The sequence below is a fragment of the Protopterus annectens genome, chromosome 14.part0, assembly GCF_019279795.1.
Source record: "Protopterus annectens isolate FY-2018-M chromosome 14.part0, PAN1.0, whole genome shotgun sequence".
NCBI classification, from domain to species: Eukaryota; Metazoa; Chordata; order Ceratodontiformes; family Protopteridae; genus Protopterus; species Protopterus annectens.
The window spans coordinates 653673482-653686414 of NC_056748.1; the positions used below are offsets into that span (position 1 = coordinate 653673482).

Sequence of the window (12933 nt, forward strand, 5' to 3'; positions counted from 1 at the left end):
GCATAGTAACCTTTTCTTCAAAGCAGGAAATGAAGCACCACTCTAATTAGTTGTTAAAGTGTCACGCCTGATCCTTCTGCAAGAAACATGAATAAAATAAGGGTTGTGATATGAACGTCAAAATGAGGTAAACAGACTTACCCTAAAAACTGTGCGCCTGCTGGCCCCACTTCCACTAATCTACTGGCTAAGCCCTCTCCTTCTACCATTGGTGGTGGGCTGGCCAGTTTGTGCCTCTTTACCAAACGACATGTAATCCGTGTGGGAGCTGTGCACTTGCGAGGTGGGATGACTATTCGCATTCCATTGTGGCGGCTTCCTCTCATTGAACCACCTCGAGCATCCACCATGAAGCTAACTAAAAAACTGAGCAAAAAATCTGGAATTATACTTTTGGTAGAAATTCTTTATAACTTAGAGAACACTGTGCAACTAGAGGGTACATAGCTTTTGTTTAGCATTCTGATAACAGTAATGAACAGTATGTAAAATTAAAACATGAACAATATGGCAAGCTACTGATAAATCCAAGGGAGAAGCTTTGAAAACATGCAGCAAAATACAGCATATGATTAACATGGGATCATTCCGGATGGCTGAAGTCAAAGTGACTGAATTACTCTTCAGTGAGTTCATAAGCCTGTAGGCACTTTTTGCTAAATTTTACTTGTACTTAAGATAGTGAAGAACAGGAGAATATGCTCACTTTTAGACAAATAACACTCAGTCTCATATTATAAATCTGATTAATATTTTGTGACCTGGTCACAGGTGCAAAGCAAATATATATTTTCAGCCATGACCTGGACTGCAAAGCAAATATATATATATATATATATATATATATATATATATATATATATATGTATGTGTGTGTGTGTATAAAAACTCAATGATCAAAAATACTGAACAGTGTAACACGGACAAAGTGATAAAACTTTGGCATACATAACATCATATAAGTAGAACACACCATACCTAAAAGAAAACATCAATGTTTTTTAGTGGAGGGCAATCCCCCTGTACCCCTCATGTGAGAGTTAGGCCTATCATTGCCCATGAACCTATATAGTTCAACGCCATGGTTGTACAAAAAAAAAAACAATGGAGCAAACTCTTAGACACACAAAATCACTGGAAGCAAACATCCAGGTACCACTCTGGCAGTGTAGACCAATCTCAAAGGGCAACTCAGTAGAAATACTGTCTTACTCTTTTTCTGATCACTTGAAAGTCTGTGTGGATGTTTAACACATTATAGGTTCATAGGTTGGTACTGAACTATCTGCCCGAAGGCATATATTAGCCCAGCCACGTTGTGCAGTATTCACCGCCCCTTTAGTAGTTCCCTAGACCCTTGTACTAGCAGCTAGTACCCTTGGCCCCTATCTAGTAGTGCTGTTGGTGTGATCCCCGGTGTGAACTTTCTGTTACCCATCCACTCATCAAGGTTCCTCTTGAAGAGTGATAGTGAGAGGCTCTGTCTTATGTAGCTCGGGACCTTGTTCCATAGTAAGGGAAGTCTCTGCGAAGGGAATCTATCCCTCCAGCATGTTCTATTCATTGTTGTGTTGAGGTTTATATTCCTAGAGCATGTAGCTCGAGTAGATTTGGTTTTGCTAAGATGGAGCATGTTCAACAGTTCTGGGTTGGACATGGCTCTGTACGTTAGACAGAGATCGCCTCTGAGAAAGCGGTATGCAACAGAGAACATTCTTAGCTTTTTCAATCGTGCTGCATAGGGCAACTGTTTGAGGCCAGTAATTCTCTTGGTTAGGTACCTCTGTGGTCTCTCCAGCTGCTGGAGATGTCTAGCCAGGTACATTCCAATTGGTGCATTGTACTCAATAATGGGTCTGATGAGGGAAGAGTAGAGGGGCACCATTACATCCTTAGATCTTGATGCGAACCCTTTCATGATCAGATGGGTCACATAGAAGGATTTTCTAATCACTTTGGTAACATGGTTATCAAAGGAAAGTTGGCTATCTACCTGGGTCCCTAGATCCCTTATTTCTTCTTCAGATTTCAGGGGATTACCTCCTATGTTGTAGTTTGCGGGTACTCTGTTTTTTTCAAAGGGGATTACTACACATTTTTTTGCATTTAGCTTGAGACCATGGCTTTGACACCATGCATCAGTCTCATTTAGGCCCTTCTGGAGGATCTCCATGTCGGCCGGAGACTCTATTATAGCACCCAGTTTGCAGTCATCCGCAAACTTAGTCAGCCACAGCCCTTCTGTGCTTGCCTGTACTTCTGAGAAGTATATGCCAAACAGAAGGGGCCCCAGGACAGAGCCCTGAGGCACACCACTCGTTACTGGTCTGGATTCGGACATAGATCCCACTACTCTTACTTTATGGGATCTGTCTGAGAGCCACTTTGCGATACATCTTGTGACGTAAGGGTTTATTCCCAGGCTGGTGAGCTTATCAATAATACCCGAATGGGGAATGGTGTCAAATGCTTTAGCAAGGTCAAGGTAAGCCGTGTGTACCTCCTTTCCCCTATCTATAGCCTGAGTAACTGTCTCAAAGAAATCCACCAGGTTCAGGAGGCATGATCTGCCCTTGACGAAGCCGAACTGTGTGGGGTCCAGCGACTGGAGGTTCCCAAGCTCTCCATTTATGAGTTCCATAATGATTTGCTCCATAGCCTTACAGATCAGACTGGTCAGGCTAATTGGTCGGTAGTTCCCAGGATCAGTTGCGGCCACACCCTTGTGTAGTGGGACGACCGTTGCCATGCGCCATTATCTGGGCACATATCCTGTTGAGAGGCTGAGACTGAACAAGGTATTAAGATGCGGGGTTAATTCCTTTTGGAGCTCGCGTATGACACAGCCTGGGACACCATCTGGTCCCATGGAGGCAGTGTTTTTAGCTTTAGATAGAGTCTTGTTAACCAATGTATCAGTAATAATTGGACTTGCACAATCCCCTGGAATGGTAATAGGCCCTGTAGGTGGTGGTGGTGGGGGGGATTTGCACTGAACCTGTCAGCCAAGATGTTGGCAATGTCAGAAGGGTCAGTGTATTTTGTTCCATTTTGTACTAGCTCAGAACAGACCTGAGCGTTGCCATTTAGGTTTTTGACGTAGCCATAGAAGGTCTTATGGTTATCCTTGGCATCCTTGGCAACTTTCTTTTCAAAATTAGCTTTAGTTGACTTGATGAGGGCCCTCAATTTCTTACTAATGCTGATCAGGGATGATTTTTCTACTTGATCTACTTGACATTTGGCCTTTTTTTTGTGTAAGTCTCCTCCTTTTATAGTAAAGTTTGCTTATGGCTGGGGTCCACCAGACTGTTTCTTCTTGCTTGAGGAAGGAGTCTTGGTTTGCACGGTCCATGCAATCCTGAAGATGCATATAGAGTGCCTTGGTGTAGGATTCCACATCCTGGATATCATTATCCTTCTGCAAGGGAATAGTGAAGCTTTCCACTTCGGATGCAAGTAGTATGAAGTTTGCTTTGAAAAGGTTTTTGACTATGTTTTTTTTTACTGGGGGAGGTGGAGGGGTGAGGATGTCCAGGGTTATTAGTTTGTGGTCGGATCTGACCAAGGAGGGAGTGATAACGGGTGTGGTACAGTGGGCACCCATATTTGTGATGATTAAATCCAATATGTTGTCCCCTCTGGTGGGAGAACATACTAGTTGTTCTAGGGCATTTGAATTTATAAATTCTATGAATCGCTGAGCATAGGAGTTGGAACATTGGTAGTTCACCCAGTCTATACCAGGGTAGTTGAAATCACCCAAGATTATGGTGTTGGGTAGGACCTTTATATTTTCCAATGTCTCAAGGAATGCAGAGTGAGCATCTTGGGACATGGTGGGTGATCTATAACCAGCTACGACTTGAAATGTGGTTTTGCCTGCTGATAGTTGTACATGGATGATCTCTGGGGCATCATGCTGTGCTACTAACCTGGAGATATGGGTATCCTTGATGAATATGGATGCACCTCTGCCCTTTGTACTGCGATCGGGTAACTAAGGCCGGCATGTGTGCATTGATTTTTGTATTACTGCCAAGGCGTTAAACAAAAACATTATGCAGCTCAAAACTATATTCGATACATTTCAGTTTGGATTGTGCCCAGGTAGGCCTATACAACAGGCTAGCTATCTTTTTCAAGCTATAATTTTAACAGATAACAAATCAAATATTGATAAGTTATATCTGAAGCTGATAAAGTTAGATGCTTGTAAAGCATTTGACCATTTGAATTGAGTATACACTTAGCAAGTGCTAAAATATTATAATTTACCTGACAATAATGCTACAAAAATTAAAAAATGATATAATAAGACTTATATTAATATAAAAGGAAAAGATCTGAGAAACTTGAACTGACAACTGGAGTGAGGCAAGGATGCCCCATATCTACTTCCTTACTTGTACTATTTATTAATCCATTGTTGTTTAACATTTGTAGTTTGATGTCTGGAATGGATATTAATGGGACTGTTTTCACTCATACTGTACATACAGATAATATTGTAATTGCTAGTACTAATTATTAGGATGACAGCATTAAGCTTTATACATTGTTAAGATGTGTTTAAGACATTATAGGATATACAATTAATTATGGGAAATCAGAAGGGCTAATTCTATTTAATAATGTTCCTTTGCGAGCTTTGGATGAATTCTGATTTAGTGCCTATAGTAAAAGTTTATTTTTCTAAGTATTAACTACACACAGGAATATGACTTAGTTATTGAGTCATATGTTGTGTCTTTCGGCTTTTCCCGGTTAGGGGTTGCCACAGCGGAACACCGGTCCGCTAATGATTGGCAGTTGATTTTTACGTGCCGAGTTGCCAGCCCTGACACACAACCTTCAACGAAGGTATGCCCATTCACGCATGTCTCCACGCAGAAGACGCTCTAGCTGAGAATCGAACCGGACAGCGTCTTACTGTGAGGTGACAATGCTACCGCAGCACCACCACCGCGGATTAGCTATTGAGTCATATAATAATCTTTTTTGATAAGATAACTGTTAAATTACATTCCTTTAAGGCTATCTTATCACTATCTGGTTGAATTAATATTAATAAAATGGTAATTCTTCCAAATATTCTTATTTTTCAGAATGTAAGTTTCACATAAGAAATCATGGTATAAGAATTACAGAGATTTATTTATCTATTTATTTATTTTATGGCACGGTGGTACTCAAATACCATAGAACATAAGCTGTTCCTCCTTAAAACAAAGTTGTCTGGCTGTGCCTGATATAATATTATAAACAACAACATGCACTTTTATTAATATAATTATGTTTATGTGGATAATAGTGCATATAATATTAATTGTTTAATCAAAACATATAATAGGCGTTTATTAAGGACTTTATGCAGTGTTCAGGTATTGGACAACTTTTTATCACACCTATTTGATCCATTTATTGCCAATATTAGTTATTTGGTTTGGAAATTATAAGTTTCCATGGAAGGATAAGAAAACTATTTGTTTTTATCCATATTAGCTTCTTTGTTAAGGATATCTATTCAATGACTTGGACTGATTGCAATAATAGAATATGGGTTTTGCTATAGTTAATTCATGTAATGTATAAAATGATTTATGCTTTTTACAAGTAACACAATAGTAAATTAGATCTATTAGGGAAAAAGAAACACATTTCCTTTCTATATAAAACTGTTTTGAATAACAAGGCAAATAATCTTTTGATTTGGGTAAAATGAAGTGGGAACATGTTGCTTCTGCTTTTTTTCATGTTGACAAAATGGATGGAAAATTTGAATAAGATCATTAAGCATCACATGTCCATTAGGAATGCTTCAATACAATATACAATAATTTATGCTATCCATTATACTCCTAATTGATTAATTCTTATAAATTTAAAACAAATTCATATTGTTGGCATTGTAAGGCGGAAGATGCTGATTTAAAGCACTGTGGTAGCTATGCTCCCCCATATTTCAGTGATGGCAGTTAATGCAAGTGCGGACTGAAACTGTAATTAAAATTAAAGTAGCATTAAAGATAGCACATTACTTGCTGGATATGCTGGATGGGTATGTAAGAGAACAGCAGTATAAGATCATTACCAAAAGGAAACCAGAGGTCCAATGTCCAACACTTTATTAAAAAGGCAACACAAGTAAAATAAGGCAAAGCTTTCGAGCATACAACTCTTTCTCAACATGCATTAAGATAGAGTACTCAAAAGCTATGCCTTATTTTACTTGTATTACCTTTTTAATAAAGAGTTGGACATTGGACCTCAATTTCTTTTTGGTATTAGTACTGGTTTTACCTTGAAGTCCTTCAGCTGCCAGGAGAGTTTTTGTATATTTTCAGTATAAGATCATTTTAACTACTGTGATTACTAAACAATATATTGTAGAAAATGGGAAATATGCTCCATTTCCTGAAATGAAGTTGAATGAACAGTTTTCTTTGTATTTACATTGTACTGCTGCTTAGTGACTGTATTGGTTTATATGTTTTTCTCTTTTTTGGATTTTTGTGGGTTCCTTCTTTTCTTTTTGCTCCTTATGCACTTTTTCCTTGGTTTTATCAGTAGATTGATGATGAAGATTGTGTGTTTACTGACTGTTGTCGTACTAATATATTATACTATATAAACAATACAAAATGCTGCTCTACCTAATTAAAAAAATAATAACAAATCACTCTTCAAAACTACTATAAAATAACAGCTAGACTAACAAACTTAAGAACATGACCAAACACAGCCGACATTCTATGCAGTTGGCATCCCGAATCAATGACATCTCCTTCCATAAAGAAACCTGGTGACAGTCCTCCCATTGATATTCTAAATTGTAGGCATATATATTTATATCTACGTACATGTGTGTGTGTGTGTGTGTGCGCGCACGCATGTGAGAGTATGTTTATATATACATACATACAGAAAAACACATATATATGTACTACGTTTTTATATATAAAGACACACAAACACCCCTCACACATTACAAATGAGACAGATCTTTGTGCCACTGTGCTATACAAATAAATAAGGAAAGAAAGAATGAAAAAGCTGCATGAAAGAGTATCCAGATGTTTGATATGATACTGAACTGGTATAAACACAGCCAGTAAGCCAGAAAGCAAGTAACAGTAATGGCTGTGCGTTTCTGTAGTCTGCCACTGCATAGGGTAACAAAGCAGTCACCTGTGTATGGAACAGCAAGCTGCAATGCAGAAAATGCAACTGCCATAGTAACATTAGCTGTTTAGAGAATACATAACATACGTGCCTCCATATGAAGGACATACCAAGAAAGAAGTCAAATAAAATGGTGCAGCACTGACTTAAAACCTGTGAAGATGAGAACTAAAGTACATCTGTATGCACACAGAAGGAAAGAAAGAATGATGAAAAAGGGCTTGAGACAAAACTGCATGAATGCTAAATAGGTAATAACTTCAAAAAAGATGTCTTAAGGTAACATAGCACATAATGGTAAGACGAATGAAACAAATTTGACAGGCTCAGTTTAAGAAAGTTGTTATGAAGTACTTTGTCTCATGAACAGGTAGAAGGTGCCTAAACTAAGTTTGCAGTAGAATTCAGTGAGGTAAAAAATTAGGGTGCCTCTTCTCGTATAAAAGCCTAGGTGAGGAGAATATTAGTAATAACTGAGACAGGTAAGCACTACAGACTCTCAGTGTTTGCAGATAAATCACATAAGAACAGCTGGAAAAACTGTTAGAAAATGGGTTTAGTTTTTACCAGAAAAGTGCTGCTATAGAAACAGACTTTGTCAGTAATTTCTGCTTGGCCCTGTGGGCTCAGAAGGCTGGTACTTTCTATGGAGGAGTCAAAATAATGTGCAGTGTATCTAGGTGTGCTGAGCTCAAGTGCAAAGCACACGCACAAATGATTATACTTAACTGTACTCCAGGCAGAAGCATTTTGTACATGGCCACAGGACAGCAGGCAGTTGAAGGTCAGATAATTTAAAGTTTTCAGTAATTTTACACTATAATTATTTCAACTTCGAATTTCTTAGGCAGAAAAATGAAAACACATTTGATCCCTGACGTCATTTACCCAAATTAAGAATTGTGGTTTACTGAAAAAGGCCCTCCAATAAGCAACACATCTTTAAAAGCATTCATGACGCAGTTTCATGTACATAGAGTGGTGGTTAGTGGAACTGCATGACAAAATAGTGTGTTCTCACTCAAGACCAATCATGACTCAGATCAGTATGAAAGGGACTGGTAGTCAAAAACGAGCAAGTCAGCTACCGCATGTGATCACTCAGTCTTGGAGGTGAAACAGTGTTTCAAGTCCTTCTGTGTGCTAAGACATCTTAGCTTTAACCCTTACTGAAAAAGACTATTGATCAAAATAATTTTTGTGTTCTTGCTGACTACTGTGTTTAGTCCTTTTGAAAAATAAAGACTAAATGTAATTTTTCAGGCTGTACTGCAGTGAGATGGGCGAGTAAGAATTGAGTAACAACAATAAGATCTGGACAAAATCATCTGCATTACAAGTCATTTTGCTGTGCAAGCAAACTTGAATGCACTCACCTATATATGCAACAACACTCTGTTCTTCCCTAAAGCAGTCACTCCTACATGTAACATGTACCATCTCCTTATTTGCAAACATTCAATGTATGGAAGAAATATATTCTACATAAAACTGTATTACAAAGTGGAGAACAGAGATACAACAGACCCAAAAACAAGAGCCTCGGCACAGTTTATTCGTAGTGCGTTACAGTAACTGATGCATGTTTTCAGATCACTTACAAGTAATAAATTTCAACAGCTTTTAAGCATCCTTTGTGTGGTCTTCATTATTATTTGACTAAGTTTCTGACAAAATAATTTTTAGAAGTAAATGTGTACAGTTTAGCAACCATCATACCTTCAATACTTGTGTGTATGCAGACTAAACTTTTCTTGTTTTTATTTATGTACTTTCTGCAATTTGTGGATATGTTAAATCCTACAGGGGCTATAGTAATTTTTCCAACAGAGACTAAAGCGATCTTTTAACTGTGACAATTCTAGCCAGGATAACATGGGAAAATCACTCACTTTTCATGTGATATACCAGTAGTACATTAGGTAAAAGTACATCAACACCTTGCTGCAGAAGAGTCTGAGTGAGACTGATATAAACCTGTTTGCCATGGATGCTAAAAATGCTGAGATACTAAGCTCAAAGTGGGACTCAGTGATGCAACAGATAGACAGTTTGGGTGGGGAACCAATATATGCAAACAGTGGTGTGTGTCAAAGGATGTAACGTCATATGACACCAGTGTTAGACATGCTATACTAAAAGTGAAAAGTACATGCTGGTACAGACCAACATAAATGAAGACTCTGACATGCATGACAGCCACACACATGCTTTTGTCATTTTCTCTAAGATTACTTGTGAATGCTGGTTTACAACCTACATCCTGGCACAGTGCAGTACATCTGAAATACGCTGTTCCACTGTGACACACATCTGACAAAAACTTTGAGGTCAAACATGATTTAGACCTTAGGATTTATTTTTCTATTAATATCACAACTTTAATACCTATCACAGAAAAGAAGAATGTGACACAAACATTTAAACCACAACATTTTGGAAGGGTTTGGGCTGAAATTTGATTCCACCGAAGAATCTGAAGTGTTCTGAGGTGATATCTACTGTGATTAGTAAAGCAAACAGCTAGAGAATTATGTAGCTCCTAACCAAAGGCAAAATGACTTAGACCTACATACAGGACCTTCAAACAAATGTGCTATTTTAGAATGACCTGAAAAATGGCAAACATGGATTGTCTGTTGGGAAGCTTAGAAACTTTTGATGATTAGCTCTGATTAAAAAGTATACACTTGCCAACTACATTTTCCTTAGAACATATAATAGCATGTTACATCCATTTAAGATTCAAAAGTACATATTTGCAGCTACCTTTTCCTTAGAACATATAATGGCACGTTACACTGTTGTTGTTAATAGACATGATTTATACTGTTATGGTGCGGAAAAACATTAAAGAGGACACAAATTACCAGTCTTAGATGTGGCAATGTGGGTTGTCTGGAAGATTTCACTTAAGCTGGAATTTATCTCATTTGTGTGCTGAATAAGGACTTTAGCTTTCATCACAATTCTGCTAAATTCAAACTAGAAGCTGATGGGTACTTAGAGATTAAATTACTTTGTAGGATCTACAACCTGAAAGTTTTAAACCATTACAGATGCTAGTGAAGGTTGATGAAAAGGGGGAAAGGATGTTTTAAGAGACCAAAGGCAAGAAAAGGAAAAGAGGTATGGGGTTGGAAAAAATGCATTCGCTTTGTGCGGATGCACATTTGCTCACGGCCATTTTTTGATGTGTGAATGAGTGAATATTTGCAAGAATGTGTTACATATATATATATATATATATATATATATATATATATATATATATGTGTGTGTGTGTGTGTGTGCAATTAGATTTTGTGAATGTATTGGTGAATGAAAGAAGGTTTAGTGGGTGTGTTAGGCTGTAGATATCATTCCTTGGCACTGTAGACATTTTTTTTTTTTTTAGTAATGTCAAAAATGAGTGAATGGTAGATGTGTATGTGTGTGTGTTAACAGTGTATGCATTGTTACAGTGTAAGTGTTATACTACGTGGAGGCAGTGTGGTTTGTTAGGTGTGTTGTGTGTGTTATGTAGGATGTTGGACTGGTATGGGATTACAGTGCATCAGGGAATGGAAATATGTCATTTCTCCACTGTTTTGGGGATATGTCAACTCAGAGATTGCACAGGAGCTTACCCTCCTGCAGAAAAAGATCAGTGTGTGTGTGTGTGTGTGTGTGTTATGTAGGATGTTGGACTGGTATGGGATTACAGTGCATCAAGGATTGGAAATATGTCATTTCTCCACTGTTTTGGGGATATATCAACTCAGAGATTACACAGGAGCTTACCCCCTTCAGTGTCCATGGAACCGACATCTGCTCTGACTCTCTTGGTGCCATCCGGTGAGTCTGGGAGCTGGGGTTCCCTGGTTGGCCCCGGGGGTGATTCTCGGCCCCGATCTTCTTTAGTGTGGAGCTTACCTCTTGGAGCATCGGCTCGGGTTAATTCGGCTCCTACATCGGCCTTGGGTCCGATCTCATTGGCTCCATTGCCTTCCTCTGTCCTCTCAGAGCCAGGGGAGTCTTCGGAGCTAGCAGGATCTGCCTTTGAGCTGATGAGTGTGTTGTCTACCCATTCAGCACCACAGAACAATACCAGTACTCATCCCCCCCAAGGCAATGGCTACTGTCTCAGCACCACCCATACCTCAAGAAAGTAGAGACCCAGAGCCTCAGGATTCCCCAGTGGGAAAACCCCTCTCATCCGAGGCCTCCCCAGAATATCTTTTTGAGGAGCCACCTCAGAAGAGAACCTGCAAAATGAAGCATGTTGACTCCCCAGATGAGTCCATCACTTCAGACACTGACCTCGGTGAGCTGGAAGGGTCCCCACGGTCGTCCTCTGATGATATCTCATTTGCAGATATTCTACAGATCCTCAAGCAAAGAGGTGGTTGGCAAACCACTACCCCTTCTGAAGAGTCAGTGTACCTGAAGGCTTTCGGGTCTCAACCTTCAGCCTCCTGGGTGTCTCCGCCTTTCGATGAACTAATGGACCTGGTTAGTCAAAAGGCATTGGGATCACCCGACACTAGGTCCCTCAGAGGCCAAATAAATTTTTGTCAGCTCCTTTGGGAAAAAGAATTTCTAACAAAAGGAGTACCTGTAGATGTTATGGTAGTGGCAGCAGCCACCAAGAAGGAACTTGCAGAGACTTCCTCATCTTTTCATCCTCTGAATAAAGATTATCGAACGATGGACAGATATGGAAGCGTATCTTTTCTTCAGCGACTTTTTCACTGCGATAGCTGAACTACTTATCCCATTTTATGAGGCTACAAAGAGCTCTCCTGAAAGAGCTAGGGGATACTCTACAAGGTTCAGTAGCTGCAGGGGTGAATGAGATGGTCTCCTATTGTGATCCAGTCAGACAACATGTCTGTGGTTTGGTACTTAAACAAGCAGGGGGGAACCAGATCTTACCCCTTTTGTTGAGAAGGCCTAAGAGTATGGCAATGGGCAGTTTCTTCCCAGCACTTTCTGATCGCAATGCACATTCTGGGGAAGTCCAACATGATAGAGGATAAGCTGAACAGAGCAATCCTAATGCCTCATGAGTGCTCTCTCAGTCACAATGTAGCAAAAATTATTTTCCAGACATGGGGACAGCCTTGCTGTGATCTCTTTGCCACGCCCATGAATGCCAAGTGCAGCAACTACTTTACCCTAGATCCACCTCCGGGGGAGACACCGAGAGATGCTCTTGCTCACCATTGGCCCTCAGGACTTCTATATGCCTTTCCACGGTTTCCTCTCATATCCAGAGTAATTCAGAAAGCACAAAGCTTGGGAAGCAGGATGATTCTCATTGCCCCTTACTGGCCTCACCAAGTTTGGTTCCCCTTCCACTGGCCCCACCTTCAGGAGAAGCCTTAGATTCTGGACCCAGGTCCAGATCTGCTGACTCATACATCAGGGGGGCTTCATCCTTCTCTCCACACCCTAAAACTGACAGCTTGGCTGCTCCACTTCCCAATTTAGTCAGGCTTCACAATTCACTCCCACAGTTAGACATATCTTAATGTCCTCCTATAAAGCTACCACTAGAAAGCTGTATTCTATTAAATGGTAGAGGTTTTCCCTATGGGCTCAAGATAAGAACAATGATCATGTTTCTGTACCTATTCATTCTATTTTGGAATTTTTGGTGGAACTGTTTCAACAAGGCTCAGCTGCAGCAACCATCAAAGTTCAACTTGCTGCAATTTCAAATTTTCATATTAGTGATACTTCTTCACACAATGTCACACAGGT

General features: G+C 39.5%; 1 protein-coding gene across 7 annotated transcripts in view; it reads right to left on the reverse strand.

Moving 5' to 3' along the window:
- Positions 1-12933, reverse strand: part of ANK3 (ankyrin 3) — a 2432060-nt gene that overhangs the window by 507021 nt on the left and 1912106 nt on the right. For all 7 annotated transcript variants that reach the window (XM_044056400.1, XM_044056402.1, XM_044056401.1 and 4 more), the window contains one exon: positions 142-366. In XM_044056400.1, the coding sequence (XP_043912335.1) occupies positions 142-366 (225 nt within the window). The remainder of the gene's footprint in view (positions 1-141; positions 367-12933) is intronic.